Source organism: Xenopus tropicalis, chromosome 7 (assembly GCF_000004195.4).
Source record: "Xenopus tropicalis strain Nigerian chromosome 7, UCB_Xtro_10.0, whole genome shotgun sequence".
Taxonomy (NCBI): Eukaryota; Metazoa; Chordata; class Amphibia; order Anura; family Pipidae; genus Xenopus; species Xenopus tropicalis.
Window position 1 is genome coordinate 104,639,192 of NC_030683.2, and position 22,668 is coordinate 104,661,859.

A 22,668-nucleotide genomic window follows, 5' to 3' on the forward strand; every position below is an offset into this window, starting at 1 on the left:
TACAATGATTATATAGCAACCGGGCTTCCATGGAGGGAATACATAGGGCAGTGTAATACTAGAGAAGTTATACATGCCACTGAACAGTAAATGTGTTTTGAATTACCTGGATATGGTTACGGTATTATTCATTATGAAGAGTCTTCTGTACTAGAAATAACAAAGGAGATAGATGAGTATAACGTACAACCTGATTGTTTAAATTTATGCTGTTTAAGCTATTTTGTACTATTTTTACTAATCTATTGGTACATGCCTCATTTGTTGCTGTTCTGCGGCACCTCAATGGCCTTAATCGAGCATCATTATGTTGCAAGGGCACCTGATGTAACTGCCTCAGATGCAATTATGAGGAAGTCCTTATGTCATCGCTTCCGGTGTTCAACATGTGAATGCCATCTGCACCTTACAAGTGTGCTGTGCCTATTGACACTGGCTGCAAGGGGAACCCTGGCTTCCGCCTGGTCAGGAGCTGGCAGTAGCTTCACGGTTCCCCTGCGCCAGTAGGCACATGAAAGGCAGGAAGGATTTGGTGCAAGAAGCTAATTTTGATGCAAGTACAGGTATGGGTTATCCAGAAAGTTTGTAATTACTGAGAGGCCAGCTCCCGTAGATGCCATTATAATTAAAAAAAAAAAAAAAAAAAAAAAAATATATATATATATATATATATAATTTTTAAAAATGATTACCCTTTTCTCTGTAATGATAAAACAGTACCTTTTACTTAATCCAAACTAAGCTGCATGACCATATTGGTGGCAAAACAATCCTATTGGGTTTGTTTACATGATTTAATGGGGTGTTTCACCTTTCAGTTAGTTTCCTATGTCATATAATGGCCCGTTCTAAACAACTTTTCAATTGGTCTTCATTATTTTTTTTTTTATATATAGTTTTTAAATTATTTGCCTCCTTCTACTGACTCTTTCCAAGTTTCAAATGGGGGGCCACTGACCCCAGCAGTCAAAAACTATTGCTCAGAGGCTGCAATTTTATTGTTGCTGTTACTTTGTATTACTTTTATTTCTGTTTAGGTCCTCTCCTATAAATGTATCAGTTTCTCATTCAAACCAATGGCTGGCCTCTAAGGTAATTTGGACCTAGCAACCAGTTAGCTGCTGAAATTTCAAACTGGAGAGTTGCTGAGCAAAAAGTGAAATAATTCCAGAACCACAAATAATATCGCAAATTGTCTCAAAATATTACTCTTTACATCTTACTAAAAGTTAACTCTAAGGCGAACAAACCCCTTTAAGTGGACTTAAGGTGGAGAGATCCCTTGTCCAGAAAACCCCATGTCCCAAGAATTCTGGATATCCGGTCCCATACCTATACCTTTAAAGCAGAACTCACTGCAGGGAATAGTACAGGAGTGCAACTGTACTTGTGGATGTAAAGGAGCCCTTAAGTTCCTGATCTACAATTTACTGTACATAACAGTGTGAAATGCCATATCTTTTAAATAGGATGATTGGGCCCCAGTGTTTTTACCTTAAATATTAGGGCTTTAAGGCAATGGTAATGTTTTTCCTCTGAGAATAAGAGGTGGAAGAATTTGTGATATTTGCACGAATAAATCTAGTACACCAGTGATGGTGTTGATCAAGAACTTTAATTACAGTGACCATTTAGGGAAATATGAATGCTGCTAGTCCAGATGCCATGGCATCATTTAATTGTACCTATGACTGTTATGCAGCTTCCTCTATGATATACAGTTTGTACCTACACGTGTATAATAACCACCCTGTTTACTAGATGGGGTCGGTTTTTGGCTGAGGATGCTGCTGGATTTACTGTAACCCTGCACAGTAAAGCACTCCATCTTTCCTTTTTTTTGTCGTAGAACATTTTCATATTGCTTACTACTGTTCCTTAATGTGCCAGCTAAGCAAATATGTAAAACCATTTAATTCCCCCCAAAAATATATATTCTTTTACTTTTTTTTTTTAACTTTTTTTTAAAGCTAATGTCTTGGAAAACTGCACTAAAATATATTTCTGTATATACTCTGATGATCAGTAGTGTCTCCTCTGTTTCCTCTTTCAGTTTAAGGTTGGAAAGATTGAGCCAACCTCCTTTCAGAACCTGTCTGCGAAGGGGATCTAGTAGGGGCATATTTATTATGCTGTTTAAAAAACGGCGAAAAAATTCGCCACACATCGCCAGGCTTCGCCGTGTAAAAATGGTGTAAAATCGGCGTAATTGTTTTACGCGTTTTTTCTTCCACCGGAACTTAAGGGAAATAATGGCGTTATATCCGGCATAATATCTGGCGTTCAGATGGCGATCTTTTCCATTTATTTTACACAGATTTTTACTCCGTTTTTTCGGCGAATTAGTTTTACACAGCATAATAAATACACCCCTTTGACTGGCAAGAGGGGGTTACTATCCCTTCTCAGCCAAATTTTGTAACATACCTACAGAGTACTATCTAGCCATAAGAAAATTTGCTGAAACCACAGAACAGATGCCCCAAATACAAAAGAATCAGGATACCTGTTCCTTAAGTGCTCCTTTCTCTCCTTTAGCTCCCCACCAATGTTTTTGTTCTTATTCACACTGTACACACAGTACCTCAATAATTATACCTTTAACATTCCTACCACTACCTTTAGGCCCTTGGAAGATGACTTTTATGTACTGTGTAGCCACAAAGCTTATGCATATCATTGTACTTCGCTTACTGTAATGTTTACCAGAACGTTCCACTGGTTTAGTAACTGTAACACATCATATCTGGCGTCCTGGAGGTTGTGCCATCAGAACTGTGGGCTGTGATGATATACAGCTGTTCTTAAAAGCCTTCCCTTGGAGGCATTGTAAATACAATATTTTGATCCTGGATCTGCCATTAAACTGGCCATGCACAGCAGCTATCAGTTCAGCCATTTTGGGCAAAATAGATAACACTCAGGTTGTCTGCTGTATGGCTATTAGGGCTTTAATATGAATCCTTTGTCATCCCAGAATTGAGTCCACTGCTCTGATAGTCAACCGACCAATGGGCAGGTAAATCAAACTCTTTCAGTATAGCAATCATCATGTGGACAAATAGAAAAATCACGAACTGATCAGTCTGCAAATAACAATAGTCTGTCCATGTGTGGACTGTTTGGCAGCCAGAGATTTAAAGGTCACCTGAAACATGAGAATGCACCTGTGCTAAGGCTGATAGATGGTGTGCTGTTGCCATCAACTGTGCAGTATAAAGGGGTAATTTACACCTAAATTCAGCAAAAGATTACTACACAGGGATTGTATAGCTAAATTTTGCCTTAACACTTGTCTTTTTGTTTTACTAGATAATACAGTAAAACTGAACATACTATAATGTAACACTTCTTTCCAACTCACTGGTTGTTCAGAGCTGTGGGAAATTATTACCGTACTTTAACCACTAGTCAAAGGGAGGGGTTTGGTCATATGGAGCTCATCAACTAAGTCCTAATGTGTGCACCAAAGAATTTCCAGCTACTATGAATGGGAAATGTCTGTTGGTGAATAAGGCATTTTGACACTACAGCAGTGAAAAATACCACATTTGCCATGGCTTTTACCAACCCTAGATTGCATCCCTTTTAATTCAATGTTGCAGGTTTTTACCCACTCTTGATGCAGTACACCTTATTGAAGCCAATGAGAAGTAGTCTTGAGCAGCAGCATTTTAAGTGCAACAAGTAGTTGTGACCAGAACATGTTATAGCCCTTTATCAACCCCCCCCCCCCACCCCTTTATCCAAATTACAGAAGGTCTGTTGCAATGCAAGCATTCTATATCCTGGTCCAAAGTGCTTTTATACAAGTCGTGATTTTTCCACGTTGGTGCAAATCTTGCCACTTGACTCTTTAGAGGAAAATGTCCCAGATGCCCAAGCCATGGGAAGTTTAAATCTGACTGTATAGTCAGCTAATGCACACACCTAACACCATATATTCACATTGGGATTTGGTGGATTTTAAATATCCTCACACATTATTCGTGTGATAAAAGTTCAATATTGTTTTTTTCCCCCTACCATTTTAATGAATATGCACATGTGTATAACAAATTTCCACCTTCATCTCTTAAGCTGACCATACATGTACCGATAAAATTGTACAATAGAATCTGCGCATGTATTGTGTATCAGATGATATCCTTGGGGGACCTACATAGGAAGTCACTTCTGTGCAATTGGTGCCTGCCAACTATTTCATGTTCAGAATATCCTCCGACTTGTATTTTAAGGGCTTTATCCTACAATTTTAGTCTGAATATTAATTTCAGACCGTTGCATTTAAACGTACAATATTGGAACGTTCGTTAGAAGAAAACTAAAATCTGAACGTGTAAGGCCACTTGTAGTATCAGATTGTTGTATTTAAACTTAACTAACAATATTGAAACGTTTGTCAGAAGAAGACTAAAATCTCAATGTGTATGGCCAGCATGGTTTTGCTTTTTAACTTGTTTATTAATGACCTGGGCATAGAGAGTACTGTTTCAATTTTTGCTGATGACACTAAATTGTGCAAAACTATAAGTTCCATGCAGGATGCTGCCGCTTTGCAGAGCGATTTGACAAAATTGGAAAACTGGGCAGCAAACTGGAAAATGAGGTTCAATGTTGACAAGTGCAAAGTTATGCACTTTGGTAGGAATAATATAAACGCGAACTATCTACTGAATGGTAGTGTGTTGGGGGCATCCTTAATGGAGAAGGATCTAGGGGTTTTTGTAGATCACAAGTTGTCTAATTCCAGGGAGTGTCATTCTGTGGCTACTACAGCAAATAAAGTGCTGTCTTGTATAAAAAAGGGCATTGACTCAAGGGATGAAAACATATTTTTGCCGCTTTATAGGTCCCTGGTAAGGCCTCACCTTGAGTATGCGGTGCAGTTTTGGGCTCCAGTCCTTAAGAAGGATATTAATGAGCTGGAGAGAGTGCAGAGAGGTGCAACTAAACTGGTAAAGGGGATGGAAGATTTAAGCTATGAGGTTAGACTGTCGAGGTTGGGGTTGTTTTCTCTGGAAAAGAGGCGCTTGCGAGGGGACATGATTACTCTGTACAAGTACATTAGAGGGGATTATAGGCAGTTGGGGGATGTTCTTTTTTCCCATAAAAACAATCAGCGCACCAGAGGTCACCCCTATAGATTAGAGGAACAGAGCTTCCATTTGAAGCAGCGTAGGTGGTTTTTCACGGTGAGGGCAGTGAGGCTGTGGAATGCCCTTCCTAGTGATGTGGTAATGGCAGACTCTGTTAATGCCTTTAAGAGGGGCCTGGATGAGTTTTTGAACAAGCAGAATATCCAAGGCTATTGTGATACTAATATCTACAGTTAGTATTACTGGTTGTATATATATAGTTTATGTATGTGAGTGTATAGATTGGTTAGTATAGTTTGTGTGCTGGGTTTACTCGGATGGGTTGAACTTGATGGACAATGGTCTTTTTTCAACCCTATGTAACTATGTAACCTTTAGAAGGAGTTGTGATTATTGTAATATTATTTTACAGATTAGTTAAAGGCAGAATAAGTGAAGGAATGCAGAATCAGTAAGAACAATCATGGAAAAGAGTAGGTAAATATGCAGAGAAACGGATAGGCGTGAGCAGAGGAACTGAGCCAAAGAATGAGGAAGGCCGAATGGAGATAGAAAACTGGTGACTGCACAGCATTCATTTGAGCATGTGAACTTGTATTTTGTTTGTCAGAATTAAATGCAGGGATAATTAGCACCTTGCTGTCAGAGGTCATTGTGTGTTTGGGTGTGATACTCGTGAGCTTACACTCAGCAGCTGTTTTCCATTTATGAATCTGGTTAGTTCTGAACTATGACTAACCCACTGAGCACCTCTTCCAAATAAATTTCTAATAGCTTTCAAAGGTTTCCTTGTGTAACACCTTACAAAATAGATGTGTTGTGTGTGGTCTAGATTTGTGTACATGCATTATGCCGTGTGTGCTGTGGAGATATTGTTTGTGGACCAGATTAGGGCACTTTCCAAAAAGGCTGCCAAAAAGTAATTTTGCGCTCTACTAATTTTCGTCATTGATGTTCAGCATTAGTGGTCAGAACCTTTACACAAATGTGGGAATGCTCTGACAATGGAATGTCATTTTAGAGCTGGGCGGTATGACCAAAAATTTATATCGCGGTATTTTTCAAAATTATATCGGTGTCACGGTAATTAAAGGTATTTTTTTTTCATGCATGATTAGGTGTTAACCCCATTTCCTAATAAATTAGAGAATAATTACTGCAGTATTGAAAATCAAGAGTCAGGCAAGCGAAGGATCGGCAACAGAAAGTCGTAAGGTAAATCAGGCAGGCTTAGTTTCCCAGGCAAGGCCGCAGACAACATAACACAGGAGGAGGCGTTTGATAGCTTTAAATACCCCCCACGCATGCGCAGAACCGGCGCCGTCAGCGCGTCACGGACGTGCACGCTTTGACATGTACGTGTGCTTTGACGCAAGGAGGCGCGCGAAACCGGGCCACACGGGTGAGTACCCTGACACCCCGGTATTGCGGTATCTGAAAAATGAATATAGTTTAAAAAAAAAAAAAAAAACACCGGTATTAAACGGTATATCGCCCAGCCCTATGTCATTTCTACTTGGAATAGAAGGGAAACAACTCAGTGGTCCCTAAATCAGCCAAAACGAAAATCTTCAGGCATAAGTGCAGTAAATGTAAATAAGCCTTTAAAATTAAATCCTAATCTTGCAATGCATTTTGCGTGACAGTGGCTCTGATGAGTCCATGCTAGACAGACTCAGTGTAAAAGCCTGCTTTATTAGCATTCTATTTACAGGCATGCAGTTGCACATACAGGATTTTGTGCAGTGGGTATGCCTGATTTTAAATTGGGCTAAAACTCATCATTAGTTTCTACACCAGTATTGGAGTTTCCCAGATGTAGGTGGCAAATATTAGCACTACCCTCACACAGGAAAAGATAACAGCACTTCCTCGTGAGTTCGCATGCACTGCTTGCCCACAAAATGGGGGTTAACCGGTATCCCACTCTGTGCTTTGGTCCCAGCCTCTTTGCAATTTACAAAATTTCCCAGCCACAGTACAAAAGCTTGGGGGGTGGTAGCAAGATTTTTGGGGAAATCTGAAAGTAACTTACTGAGTTATTAGTAACTTATTTTATTTTTAGAGGCATATAGTGCCATGCAAGATACCCGTTCTAATGTTATATGTCCCCTTTAGACTAATGTCCCGCTGAGAGATTGGTCGCCAGTGATAAGGTGCCCTCCTGTTGGCAACTTTGTGCAACTTCGGAAAGGTGAAGTGATGGTAAGCCTTTCCACTGGCAATTCCCCTTGTTGCCAGTGGAAAGGCATTTCAGAGAGATTATTCGCCCGTGTAGCAGAGGTTTATCGCAGGCGATTAATCTCTCTGTGTGGCATTAGATTTTACATTAATTTTAATTTAACAGTAGCTGACTGTTTTCTGACAAATAGCGTACATTTTAGCTTTGTATTTGTTATTCTCCCTCTGCCCACATGCTATGAACCCAGCCTCAGTAAACAGGAAACAACCTTTACAGAGCGTGGGTCACTTTAGCTAATAACAATGTAATGACTTCCATACCTGCTGTTATTTAAATCCAAAGAGGTCTCTTGGCAATGTCTTGCTGTACCTCTGTATGGTTCATTGTGCATGTTGCTTATTTTTGTAGGCATTAAATTAGACCCCTGATCTTGTTTCTTTGTGACATTCTGTTTTAATTAGGACAGTCTCAGCACATATTTAGTTCTTTTATTCATAGCTGCACATTGTACAGCCTTATTCCCTCTTAGTGTCTTAATAATACATTCAAATTATGCTACTTACTTTTTTTTTCCATGTGTTTGTTAGTACCTTTACATGCAATCTTTCATTTGTTTCTAATGCTGCAGAATACTGGAAAGAAGCAAGAAAAGTTAACTGAGGTTTCTAATGTTTTTCCTCAGTTTCCTAATTTTTCCTAATTTTCTCAACGTCATCATGGTAGGAAACTGGCCAACAGGTGGCGCTGTTGTAACTTTCATATTAACAGTAAATATATTTCTTAATATCTTGGAATCTTAAAAAATAATGAATCTAAATTGCAAAAGTCCTTAGAAAAGCACTCTCTTCAATTTAACATACTTATTTGAAATGTAATTCCAAACAGTTAATTGTTTTTAAGGGTATTTTCAAATGTAATTGTTAATAAAAGCAGTATCTGTCTGGCACTTTATAATCTCCCCTCCTGGTTCTGACTCCTGAAACAATGTTGCAAGTCAGCTGATAAGAGGCTCATTAAAAGATCAGACTCCTGTTACATTGTTTTTAGAGTCACACCCAGAGAACAGAATGGGATAAACTCTGCTTTTGACTGCAATTACTTTTACACATAAGGCTAATGGAACATGGGGAGATTTGTCACTGCGGTTAATCTGCCCTGCAACAGGCAACTAATCTCCCCAGAATGCTTGCCCACTGGCAATTAAGTGAATCACCGGTGGGGAAAAAAAAAAACACGGCCCCTTATTTTTTAAGTTTGCCAAAGTTTCCACGCAATTCACATTTGGTTCTGGGTCAAATCCAATCCAAAATCATGGATTAGCATTACTAGTGTGTGTAAGTCTCAGGCGAAAAATCTTCCTGGAAAAATAATTAGAGCAGGGATCCCCAACCTTTTTTACCCGTGTGCCACACTCAAATGTAAAAAGAGTTGGTAAGCAACACAAGCATGAAATTTGTTCATAAGGGTGCTAAACAAGGGCTATGATTGATGTGGTAGCCCCTATGTGGGATGGCAGCCTAAATGAGGCTCCGTTTGGCAGTACAACTGGTTTTTATGCCTCCAAAACTTGCCTCCAAGCCAGGAATTTTAAAAATGGGCACCAGTTTTAAGGCAACATCCATGACCACTTCAATCTGTCTTTGGACTTGTTTTTGGGATCACTGTCTGGCGGAAGAGCTTTCACCCAAAATTCAGGTTTTGCTGCTGTCGCCACCATAGGTATAAGTCTATGAAATAGAGAGCTCTGCATGACACTGGTCTCTATGGAAGGCCTGTGCAGAAGAAGCCAAAAGAACCATGTAAAAGCCCACCTGGAGTTTGCAGGGAAAAGGAAGAGAAGACACTGTTACAATGTGAATGGATGATAGTGATTTTTGGCCAGAGTTCATTGTCGTGTGTGTGTGCAAATGTAACAGTGCCCACACCTGCAGATTATGGTGGTAGCATGCAGTTGGCCTGCTCTTCATCATCAGGGAATGGTTATCTTGGTAGAAATGGACACTGCAAAGTACAGGAACATACTGTAAGAGAACCTATTTAGGTTGCTTAAAAAATATGACGCTTTACCAAAAGTATATGGTTTAGCAGGGCACTGATGCCAAATGCAAGGCAAATGTTAACTTGAGATGTTTTTCTTGAACCACTCTGTCCTACAGTAGCCCAGTCAAAGCCCTGGATACCTGGAGGAATTCTGCCTAAATGAATTGGCCAGGAGCCCTTTTAATCATTCGGGAATGCTATGTACCTACACACAGACTTATAGAGATGCATTACTTCTAACAAAATCTTACATTAAAAAAAACACTGTTCTGTTTGCAGAAGTAATCCAAGATTTTGTTTTAACATAAAACAATGCCTTGCATTAATCTGTAATTTTTCTGCTTAATATTTAGCTTTTTTCTGAAGTATGCTGCATTCCATGTGTAGCAAGTAGAAGTATAGTTTGCTTATGTAAAGCAGCTGCATCTTGGATTTTCATTAGAGGATGATGCTGCATGTAGTTCCTATTACCTTCCCGCCCCTGGTTTTTCCATGACATCATTCTTTGGCTGATACTAATAAATATCCCCCCCCCCTTCAGTGTTCCAGCCATTCATCTTACTACAGTCAAACCTCAATTTTTACAACCCCTAATTTTAAGATTTCCCTTCATTTTACACCATTTTTCTGGTCCCACTGGTATATAATGCATTTCCCCGATTTCAGATTTTCTCAGTTTTTTTTCTGATCCCCTGGAAAATCTGTATTCTACTGTATTTTACCTTTTTTTTAGTACTGGGGGAACGTTAAAGCATTTAAGACAATCCCTAACAGAAAGTATCTTCTTTTTCCCCTGTGTTTTCTTTAGAATGGAAATGCTACATCCGTATGATGGTTGGATAATGGGACATTTGTGATCTGTATTGTGAATGTTCAGATATTTGGGGTGGAAAGAGCTGGACACTTAATACTTCAGTAAAAGGAAATCACTGATCTAGCAGGATATGAATGCTTAATATGCATGTTCCTTCATAATGCAATCTCTACACATAAGGCTTTCTCCATAATTATCGGAATAATTATTAGATGGGGTGCTCTGTTGTGGATGAAGTGTATGAAATGGTACACTTGCCCACTTGTCTGGCAACTCCTTTGCACCACTGATATTTTATTATAATCTTCTTCTGGGGGAGTTTACCTGGTGGTCTTTTCTTTGTGTCCCACCAGTGGTGGTTATTGAGTTTTCTGATTTCTAATGGTTGGTTTATCAACCATTGACAGTCCTTATGAGGGTGCTCTGTGTTCACTATTGTGCTCTGAAATAGCACAGCAAAACCCTGTTTTACCCTTTCTGGGTCCTACCAAGGTGTCATGGTCAGTTATGAAACAAGCAAGGAAGGGACAGATAGCGGGGTAAGGAGAAATGCTTGTCCTGTAAGACTTGTCCTGTAAGACTTGTCTTCTTACTAAATAAATTAATCATTTGTAACTGCATCACCATCTGCTTTAAAAGTCTGGTTCTGTGCCAGCCTAAATTAGAATCCAAGTGTCTATCCCCCTCCCATGTGCTGTAAAGCTCCCCATACACGGGCCGATCCACCGACGGGTGGGCGATATCGGGAGAATCCAGGCTAATTTGATTGATTGGCTCTGGGGCCAAACGTTTGAATTATAATGATGGGCATAGGCAAAGTCAGTCCGGGGACCGCATCAATGAGCCGATGGAGTCCCCGATCTGACTAGATTTTCTAACCTGGACGATTTCAGGCCAGATATCTGTCGGGCAGGCCCATCGGTAGTCCCCATACATGGACCGATATCGGAAGCTAGAATCAGCCCATGTATGGGGACCTAAAGTCTGGGTCTTAGGCACCCCGACCTCTACGTACTTTTGGTGAGTTCTACCTCAGTTTGTAGTACTTTCTGGATTATCTTTATTTTTTTTTTCAATATTTGTATATCAAGAAAATATGCTGCCAAAATTATTTTTGTTGCTAATGAGGGAAAGATGAGAGACTTAACTATCTAATTACACTTCCCCATGCAAGCACAAAAGTGTCTATGATGAACAGATATTTTTCAGTAACGTCTTATTTGGTCAAAAGGAAGTAGTGCAACAACAAACAATAAAATTTAAGTGAAACCTTCACCAGTAACTTCTTTTTATGAAAAGAACCTCCATATGGAAAAGACTTCTGATGTTATAGGTACACACACTCCTAAAGCAATAGAGCACTCTGCCCATGGGGATTATGATCCGTAGTCCTTTCTAGTCTCTAAAGTTGTTAAGTATAGCTATGTATTTGCTTAATGAGGTAGTATATACCTATAGACACATATGTCGGCAGAAGCAAAATAAACTAAACCTATGCTGAAAATACGTTCTGCCTATTCTTGTAATAAAAAAAAAAAAATCTATTTCATTCGGTTTTTTTTTTTTTATTACTGTAATGTAGAGATACTGAGCTTGTATTAAAATCACTTCTTTCTTCTGCTTGTCCATACATTTATCTGTGCTTTGGGATCTAAATTACCTCACAAGAACCAGATAGGAAACATGAGGGCTCATTTACAGTCCCAGCCACAAATGCAGTTGCTGCACATATCTAGATGCTCCTCACATTTCTGTGCCAGTTAAAAGGCAGTAATTGCCGGGTTCCCACAGTGAGCTGTGCTAGTATGCACAGTAAAAGTGTACGGAGTGTAAAAACATGTTGACCGGTATAGTGTGGTATAGTTACCCTTTAAAGTGCAAGTTAAATTTACTGACAGGAAACCAAGCTAGTAGAGGTGTAAATAGCACAAGAACTAAAATTCTTTACATAGCTGTATGGTGTGTGGGCAAGTTCCCAACAGGAAATCTGTGTGAAAGTGAAAAATAGGCCCCCACTGTACAAGGCACTGAGGAGGGAGAGCCCATCCTTATCACTAAGCAACTTGCAACACTCACACACACACACACATATATATATATATATATATATATATATATATATATATATATATATATAATCAAGAAGAGGAGAAGCAGGCACTCACGTCACAAAAGGTCACAGATGCCTGGGTGCAGTATATAAAATAGTATAGTACAAAAAATAAATAGACGCCGCACTCACAGGTCTTAATGAAAAATAAAGAAACATTTATTTGTGTGTATATATATATATATATATATATATATATATATATATATATATATACACAAAAATAGGAGGAGCACTCAAATATACATTTTTAGTAAACCTAGAGAAAATCGTATCGCACTCACAGGACTTACAGGTACAGAATATCAAAAAGATTTTATTTTAATTTCCTAACAATTTAGTCACATTATGTGGCCTTTTTTAAGGGAGTACAAACACAACAAGCTGTTTTCTCTCTCTCCCCTTTCCTGGATATAACAAGCTATTTGATAGCTTGCCAGTCATTCTTACAGCAGGCTCATAGTTGCCATTTATGGTACCTCATATAGAGTTTTTGTTGGCATGTCTTAAGAAACTGAGCCATGATGGGCATATCTGCTTTGCATCAGCAGCAAACTATAGACATAGGTGAACCCATTCAGTATGGAACCCACAAACAAATCTCCAAAGGGGGGTACAGAGCACATAGCAGCCCCTACCTGGCCTTCCCTCTCTCCCCACCTGCTTGTGCCAGGGTAGGTAAGAGAAAAACTGGGTCGGGCAGATTTCTAACAACTATAAAGGAAGCAAAGCTCACAGTCTGCCCACCCCCTCCACATGAATGCGGGATCTGATTCTTCTAAAGTTACGGCACTTATATAGATTCTGTTACAAACAAGATAGCCTATTTTGCATTTGAAACTGGGTTTACTCTTCAAAAGTGTAGATTCTGTCAGCTAAAATTTCTTTTCATTTGTACAGAGAAGTAAAGTAATTTATATAAAGATTTCCAATTCATCATCCTGTGATTTATCTAACTTATGAAAAAAGAATCTGTGTCCATCTCTTCCTGGTATTTTTTTTTTAACCCAAGGGCTGTGGTTCCCAAACTGTGGGGCTTGTGGCAGTGAGGGGTTCAAGGTTAGGGACAGTTGGGCTGCAACACCTATTTACTACACCTGAAAGCACAATGTGATGGCAAAATAGAATAAGAGTTATTTTCAAATATTTCTAAACTGTAGTATGCACTGCATTTTCAGCCTGTAAAATACCTGAATACTGCTGGCTTTTAAAAAAATATTTTGTGGCCAAAGCTGGCTCATAGTCTTCCCTTTTGATGTTCTCTGCCATTCCACTGAAAAGCAGAGCACACTGCTAGAATTCAGTTAATGTATACACAGATATATCTGCTCTTTGGTACTATTATTGCTCAGCTCCTCTCTCAGAACAGGAAGCCTGGGCTTCTGCAGACTTGCTTGTTGTTCAGCAATGACTCTTTCCTGTCAGTTAGGAGAAGCAGCATATGATCTGTGCAGCTCTGTTATCTGTTTACCCCACTTGGGCAATATGAGAGGAAGAGGAGCAATCATTATAGAAAGGGGAAACAAATAAGGGAAAATTACTGTGCATCTTTTATTCAGTAGCTTGTACTTGATCCCATCTAAAATAATCCTTAATGGGTTTATTTAATGTTTAATTTATTTAGTAGACTTAAGGTATAGACATCCAAATTACGGAAAGATCCCTAATCCAGAAAACCTTAGGCCCAGAGTTTTCTGGATAACAGGTCCGATGCCTGTGTTATATAAATTACACAGGCATCAGTTTTGGGGAAGAATGGCCATTTACTTTCCTGAAGGTTCAGTTTAGTTAGGGGTAAAGGAGTTCAGGGGATTAAAAAACAGTTCAGTTATGGGTAAGGACTTAGGGTTAAATATGTATTTGCTGTCCTAGATAGACTATTACTGATACACTTATATTTTCCTATATCCGTATTCATTTCGTAAGCTCAAAGGGGGCCCTGATAAAAGGTTGGACCTTCAAGTAGGACTTGAACTGAAGTCAAGCAGTTTCTTCCGGCACTGTGAAAGTTGCATGTAAAAATTACCACTGAAAGCAGCAAACACCCCAAAATTATGTAAACTTAAGGACTGTACAGCAAAAACAATGCACAATTTATTGTCCCTTTCAAATAATCACTTAATGCCCTAAGATAAAGGGTTATTGATCTCCCTATTAGCAATCTGAAATAGAGATGGGAGTGTCAAGTAAAACACTGCTTCATGTAAATACAGTGGGGGTGTCAGTAATAAACACTGGGCAAGTTTGCACCTGGGCAGTGACTCATGGCAACCACTCTGATGTCTGCTTTCATTTTCTACCTGCAGCTGCCTGAAAAATAATCATCACAGATTGGTTGCTATGAGTTGCTGTGCAAATTTGAGCCCATGTGGCTTTTTTTTTTATTATTATACTAAAGTTATTTTTTTCCCCAATATACCATACAGCACTTTATATTCCTGTAATAATACATTTCATTTCACTTCTTAAGAACATACATAACTAATTATTATCTTCTTTAACTTGAAGCAGTGGATCTAAAAAGCATATCATCATCTACTTACAGTGTCCATACAAGCAATGATATTAATGTACAGCGTTTTGTACGATAATCTGTAAGTGTATGGCAGGGAGATGAGGTGACTGATATCAGCAAAGGCCTTGGATATTGGTGGTCTCGTTGATCAGACCAGTTGGAAAATTTTGATTGGGTGCCTTTGAAGGGGTCCGAGCACCGGCTAACATTTAGTATTGAATCATCCTATGGGGCTAGAATTCTTTTGTTTCTACCTACATATCTGATGATTTAACTCTGAATGTTGGTGTAGGCTACAAACTATCTCTTCTGCAAACATTTGGTTGATAATTGTAACGTATATGGCCACTATACTGTTGGGCATATGGCTTTGATTGGTGCATGTTCATACAGTACATTGCTTGAGATAGGATATTTAGCTTTTGCCCCGTGAACTGTTTACCAGCCCCTTTTCAGGATTCCATTAGAGCAGAAAGTACAGATTAAAAGAGAATCAATGGCTTTTATTATATATTCTTACAAACTCATAGGTAGCTGTTGCAATTGTATGCATAAAGGTTTAACCAGTAAGCATAATTTATTATGTATATTGATGTTGCTGTGACTGCAGTGTGTTTGTGGTGATTGGGACTAGACAAAGTTCTCAACCTTGCTTCAGTTTTTTATTTATTGCTTTTATGTGTGCATTTATTACTGTTTAAAAAAAAACAATTGTATGAGGATTTTTTTTTTCTAAAAATAAACCACCTGTGTTTCATTTCTCTCTTTCAGGGATAGAAATGATTGTGTACATAAATATTAGTCATACAGTGTTCTTTTATAGTAAATAAATTGATTAAATACTTTACTCTTCCTGTAAGCAGAACCATATAAAGAAAAGTTTCTTATGCCTAGACGCTTAGTTCCCATGTAGAGTAGTATTGGTGTGTACCAAGATTAGTGAATTTGCCTTAAGTTGACCTACTTGTTGTTCTACTTTTTTAAGGCATGCATTGACGAAAACCTGGAGGTGGTGGAATTTCTTGTAAATCATGGAGCAAATGTGAACCAAGCAGATAATGAAGGGTGGACTCCCCTACATGTGGCGGCCTCCTGTGGCTACATGGAGATTGCAGAGTAAGTCAGCCAACTATATGGGAGGACAGTATTTATTTACCAGTATGTATAATTTATATGGTGTTTGTGTACACAGCACTTGTCATTTTTTCCAATACAGTAAAATTACAAACAAGAGGACAAACACTGTTGTAAATATATATATATATATATATATATATATATATATATATATATATATATACACACAGAAAGGTGCCATCTGCTAAGAGATGCAAGAGGAAGGAAGTCCCAACCCGTAACAGCTACAATATAAAGACCTGTTTTTTTTTGTGTGTGTCCTTCAGGAAATATAGAGTTGTGTGTGTTGCGCATAAACTGTATGATTATATCACATAACAAGGCCTAAATCTGCACTGCATTAAACTATTTATTCAGTTTACCAGTAGTTATAAGTGTCTGTTTTAGGTAGGTCAATAGGCCGGTGATGATTTTGCTCTGAACCTGGCTGGATAAAACAAGAGGAGGCATCTTCTCCAGTAGTTATGTCTGAGTGCCACAGCTGCATAGAGCATGCTTTTAGTCACATTTACCCAACTTCCTCAGGAAAATCTTAATAATGGAGTTATCTGCTAAATGGACACTGTCCATTCCCTATATACTCAGTTTGCTATTACAGATCAAAAACCAAATAACCCTATAGTTTAACAGATTAAATTTGGGATTGATATATCCCAAATATAATACTTATGAGTTTTATATCTTATTTGCAGTCATAAAATTACAGCCAAATATGCGAGTAGCATGTACTTATTCACCAGCAAATGTGGTGATGCTTGGGTAATAGATTCCAGGGTACAGTAAAATGAGTATATGCTGGTCTTCATACTGAACGAGAGAAACTCGAGCACAACCTATATTTCTCCTTACCCTAGTCTTGATTTGCAGTGTATTGCGGTAATGACCATATTTATTTATTTCTAATTACCACTGAGTATAAACGGGAGTATTCTGTTAGATTAAAGTTTTTAAAAAGTGCAACATACCCAATCAATAGGGCTTGTGCTGAACATACTTTTTTGTTATAAATATGTATGTTTTTTGTTATACCTTACACCAAAAAGAGCAAAATATGAAAGTGAAAGTCACCTTCTGCTTCCTTTGTGACCACAGTCAAAACAAATCAGCAGTCTATTGTAGAATGAGCTACTCAATAGGCTGTAGCAGAGAAAGGTAGGGGTTTAAATGTCAAATGTGACTTTAACTTTTAGATTTATAGTGTGAGTCATAACTAAACAGACTTTTTCTAATTAAAAAGAAAAAGAAAAACAGGCAAAAAGTAATTAATGCTGAAAAAGGAGGTAAACTTTTTTTTTTTTTCTTCACAAGTTAGTTGCCTGCATTACACATGTACGACAGAGTATTGGTTCTGTATTGTGTTCCCCCTTAATCACTAGTCCTGCTGGTTTGAACTCAAACATCATTGGACCAAGAACACAAAATCACCCATGTTAACAAAAGTGCATGTACTGGTATTTTAGCAGTTGTTCATTTTAAAACATAAATAACCATCTCGTAACTATAACCTGTATAACACTCCACAGGTATCTCCTAAAACATTCTGCAAATATTGCTGCTGTAAATAGTGATGGGGATGTTCCGCTTGATATTGCTGAAGATGACTGTATGGAGAATTTGTTGCGCGCTGAAATTGCAAAAGGAGGTAATGTGTTTGTCACTAGTGTCCTGGTAATCCAGCAGCTGTCCTTGTATAGCCGGTCTGACAGGCCAGCCTATCCTTTACTCCCCTTGCAGATGAGCCCTGTGAGCAATTTCATATTTAGTTATATGTAGAGTATATATGTCCCCCATTAGTACACAAGGTTAACCCAAATGGGCTTAAAGCAGTGTATATCCAAGTGCTTATTCAAAACCTACCTGCAGCCATCTGTCACTATTCTTACACCTCAGCAGCTTACCATAGGATTTCTTCTTAGCAGTTAGGTAGTACTTTTAGGGTTAGGTCGCCTTCCATGCGTGCATATTTGCAGTCAGAAGAATTAAAATATATATTACTTTTGTGCCACTCAGTAACCACTACTTATTGATTTTATGCTTGTCGTAAGGTGTTGATATTGAGGCTGCAAAGAGGGAAGAAGAAGAAGTAATGCTTCGGGATTCCCGGCAGTGGTTAAATGCAGGAAAAATTGAAGACATCAGGCATTCAAAGACTGGAGCAAGCGCCTTGCATGTTGCAGCAGCTAAAGGCTATATAGAGGTCATGAGGTAAACTTGGTGGCATCATGATAACTTTTCTGTCTCACAGAGTCTTTTGAACATGTCTTGAAGGTATATTTTGCTTTTCTATGACCAGGCTTCTGCTTCAGGCTAATTTTGACCCAAATGCACGAGATAAAGATGGCTGGACACCTCTTCACGCTGCAGCTCATTGGGGAGTGGAAGAAGCTTGTCGGCTACTTGTGGAACACTTTTGTGACATGAATGCTCTTAATTCTGTGGTATGCTTAAATAATTTTTATAGAATATACCCATTCTGCTAAAAACATTGACATTGGCAACAATTATTAATTGCATTTGAGCAGGGGGCTCGCATAAGGGGAAATGTAATATTAGGTCTTGGCTAATGGTATGTTTAGCAGGTTGTGCCAGTTTATATTTGTGTAAAGTGCTATACTAAACACACTGAATGCTATACTAAACACACTGAATTCATGTCCAATAATTCATTCCGCAGCATGGGTACTAAAGATGATACACACAGGTCTCAGATGAGAGCATCTTTGGATAATGCTTTGGTCATCCTTGTAATCCCATTTAAATGAAGATCCATGGTAGTCTCTTGGTTCAAACCAACTACCTGTAGTAAACCAATCATCCTATTCTGGAGCCTACAGCACCCACTTTGGAAATATTTCATAAACAAGGACGCTATAAGCTGACCTACCTTAGAAGAGGGTGTCCCGACAAATTTGAGAACATTTGGGGTCCATAGATTGAAGATTTTGCCACATGTCCATCACAGGACAATGTCTACAGGTGGCGATACACGGGCAGATTTTAGCTGCCGATTCCAGTCCTTCAGGCCTATTCAGCTTATCTGCCCGTATATAGGCACTATTAACTGGCCTACCTGATTGATATCTGGCCTGAAATAGGCTAGATCTCGATTGGCCAGGTTTGATTTTCCCATTGGATCAGGGACAGCATTAGCTGGCCTAGGGCCAAACAATCAAATTAGCCCAATATTGCCCACCTCAGGTAGGCATGTCGAGAGAAGATCCACTCGTGTACCTACCTTGCCAAACAAGCGGATCTTACTGTGTATGGCCACCTTTACATGGCTGTGATTTTATATTTAACAATGCTGCCCTCTTTTTTTCTTTCCTATTTCTTTTCTTAAATGATTGACTATCTGGTTGCTTTTTATTGCCCCAGTAACCCTGAGACTGTATGATACCCTACTTGTGCATGGGCAACCAATGTACCTATAAAAATACAACAGTGTTTAAACAAATTTAGTGAAAGTGTGAGGTCAGCTTAGAAGAAACCTTATACAGTTGTTGCTGAGGTGAGTCGCCATTTAACACCTACCATCAACTAGTCAAAAACATCTGCCCCATCATTGATTAGCAAATTACATTAACCTATTAAAGATAGGGATGTTGGCAAATAAACATTCTTTAAACCGATTTTAAAGGAGAAGTAAAAATGGCTTCACCTTATGTATGAGTTATTATGAGTACCAGCTCAGATCTACCACAGCATATTAGCAGCAAAAATGCTTTAAGAGTTGCCCTCAGTTGCTCTGCATTTTCTTTTATGCTGATTCACAACACAAGCACTGGTGACAGGCAAGTAGTGGCACGAAACCAATGCACTGAGCATCAAAATGATCAATAATCAGCCTAGTAACATCAGCTTCTGCATCACTTGACCTCCCTTTATGCTAAAGTGTTGGTGTGGTGGTGTCCTATGACCTACTCGGCCTAGCTTTTTAACAGCAGCCCAGAGCACACAGGCAATGTTTTGAGTGTCCGTGACACCCCACATGCTCAAACAGGATAAGAAGATAGGTGTGTTCCTGTATAAAGCTTTGAAAGCATGGGTCATTATGGCTGCTAAACATCTGGCCTAGTATAGTAAATGTAGTACATAGAATACAGCATTTCTAGCCATATTTATTTTTAGGCTTTAGTTGTCCTTTAAATCTCAAATTGGCAAAGCATGGTACAAAGAAAAGTCAGAAAATGTTGCATTAATCTCATTTCAGCCATGTGCTATGCACAAGGGTCGATTGTGACAGGCAGAAATTGCCTTGAGTGTTCAAAATTAGTCACATATGGAATAAAAATGAGGCAATATGATAATATTGTAAATCCCTTCATCAGTAATGCTGCTTTCTGTCATATAGTCCTTACATTCTTCACTATTAGAATACTGTGCAGGAATTATTGCTGCCTTGTAGCGTGGCAATGCAGAAAATCAATAGCAATAAGAACAAATGGGCCGTGTTGATGTGGCAGGCTGTATAAATAAAATGCATAAATTAAGGTGTGTTTTTTTTTTTTTCCAACGAGAACAATGCCTTGTCTTTAATATCAGGGGACAACTTATCCATCCCTGCGAACTAACTGTATGTCTGATGTATTCTAAATACACATTTCTAAAGTTTGTATGTGTTATCTTACATACAATTAATATGTTGATTGTTTTGATATTAGTATTTAAGTGTATAAATAATGTCTCCTTACAGGGGCAAAGGCCATGTGATGTTGCAGATGAAGATGTACTTAGTCTACTGGAAGAGCTGCGCAAAAAGCAGGAAGATGTAAGTTTAAATGTAATTTATTTGTTTTCTGACCATAATAATTATATTTGCCTTTCTCAAGTGGTCTTTTGTGGTTGGCTTTTTGCTAATTCACTGTTGTTATATGTCTGATTCTGTATGTATTTTAATAAAGCTTCGCAATGAAAAAGAAGCCAACAAACGTGCTGTGATAGACACAAATATGGAACAACATCCTTCTTACACCAATAAACACAGAAGGTGAGTTTGATTACCTGTTAAACAACCAAGGCAGTACTGTACTGGCTTATGTCTATTAAACATTTTAACAATGCTAAATGACCATTACTGTAATGGTACAGTGGTCAGGCTTTCAATTACTATATCTATATCTCCATTTATATCCTTTTTACATGTGATAAAGTTTGCAGAGCTTTAGGGCTGTGGCACACTGGGAGATTAGTCGCCCACAACAAATCTCCCTTGTCGCCGGCGACTAATCTCCCCGATATGACATCCCACCGGCGAGAATGTAAATTGCTGGTGGGATGGCATACGCAGTGCCGCGATTGCGGAAGTTGCCTCTCGAGGCAACTTCGGAGATTTCGGCAAATCGCCGGCGCCACATATGCCATCCCACTGGCGATTTACATTCTCTGCGGTGGGATGTCATATATGGGAAATTAGTCGCCCGCGACAAGGGAGATTTTTGTGGGCAACTCCCCGTATGCCACAGCCCTTAGACGGCTGAAGCTTCACAGTGCTTATTACTCAGCACTGATTAATACACAGATGCCAGTCAGGACTTACAACTGTTGGTCCTTTTGTGAGATCAGTTGCAACTTTTGCTAGGCCTTATTCAGTTTTCTCTATTGATGTTTTAAGATAGTTCTTGCAATGGCATTTTGTAGTAAAAGGTCAAAGGTGATGGTGGAATTAACTCTAAAGGCCAGAGAACACGGGGCTTTACTTTGTGTGTCATTGCCCCAGATAGCACTTTTTATTGAATATATCGTCACAGGAGGATGTGCAATCTGGAGAGGAAAACAGGCAAACAGGTGTTTTTGACCTGTTGTGGGGGCTCAGCCTTCAGGTTAGTTTGAGAGAGATTTAAGGATTCTAATAAGCTTTCCTAGATCAAGTTTCAAGTTTCTTGTCATATACAAATAACAATGAAGCATCATTACTGTAATGAAATTTTTTTGACCCGGGTTCCTCCCAACTTTAAAAAAAACTTTAAAAAAATATTAAATATAATAAAAGTGTGCAATAATTTACAAGTATTTACAATACTAAAATGCAATGCAATATTTGAAATTGTGCAGTGAGGATTTAAAGTGGGATATTAAAGATATTCTTGGGACTATGGCTGATACAACACAGTTCTCCTTTATCTGTAAATCCTTCTTCGTAGGAGTTCAGTGTGTCGAATGAGCAGCAAAGAAAAAATATCCGTGCAGGACCAGTCAAAAGAAAGGAAGACACTGGGAACAATTTCTGTTGGGGAAGAAGAGACTATTTCCAGCTCAGAAGAGGAGACAGAGGATGGTGAGGGTACTTAAAAACTATTTTAAGAATTGCTAATGAAACCACATGTGTGTTATTCTAAGCACTCTAACAATTTATCTTTATTTAATATTCTTCCAAAATATTATGGGTTAAAAGTACTGTTAATATGAATGCATGTTGGTACAACTGCACTAACTGCTGGTCACTTTCCGAGCATGAAGTAGTTGAGGACAATGTAAAGAATGTTGCCAGGAGAAATAGAGGGCTGATCTGATGTTCATCTGTTTAGGAGAAGCATTGCAACCTCAGATAGCTTTTCTCACATCTTTCCAGCCCTTTTTCGTTCTTCTGAACTATTCGTATGCATGTCACATAGGTTTGTATGATAGCTTAACACCTGATACCACTTGGTGCATCCTGTCATTGTAAAGTTCCTTGGAAAATCTCTGGTGTTACAGGCCTTGCCTACATTCTCACTGCATGTCCATTCCTTGCAGGTGAACTTTGTGCATATTCTGCACTGTGTAGCTAGCTCT

The 22,668-nt window shown here is 38.7% G+C and overlaps 1 protein-coding gene across 6 annotated transcripts in view; it reads left to right on the top strand.

Annotated features, from left to right (window-relative positions):
• The window catches only part of ppp1r12c (protein phosphatase 1 regulatory subunit 12C), a 56,096-nt gene that overhangs the window by 10,661 nt on the left and 22,767 nt on the right, over window positions 1-22,668 (top strand). For all 6 annotated transcript variants that reach the window (XM_018095482.2, XM_031906626.1, XM_031906624.1 and 3 more), the window contains exons 2-8: window positions 15,746-15,876; window positions 17,421-17,539; window positions 17,943-18,102; window positions 18,191-18,335; window positions 20,591-20,665; window positions 20,799-20,884; window positions 22,038-22,171. In XM_018095482.2, coding sequence (XP_017950971.1) covers window positions 15,746-15,876; window positions 17,421-17,539; window positions 17,943-18,102; window positions 18,191-18,335; window positions 20,591-20,665; window positions 20,799-20,884; window positions 22,038-22,171 — 850 coding nt within the window. The remainder of the gene's footprint in view (window positions 1-15,745; window positions 15,877-17,420; window positions 17,540-17,942; window positions 18,103-18,190; window positions 18,336-20,590; window positions 20,666-20,798; window positions 20,885-22,037; window positions 22,172-22,668) is intronic.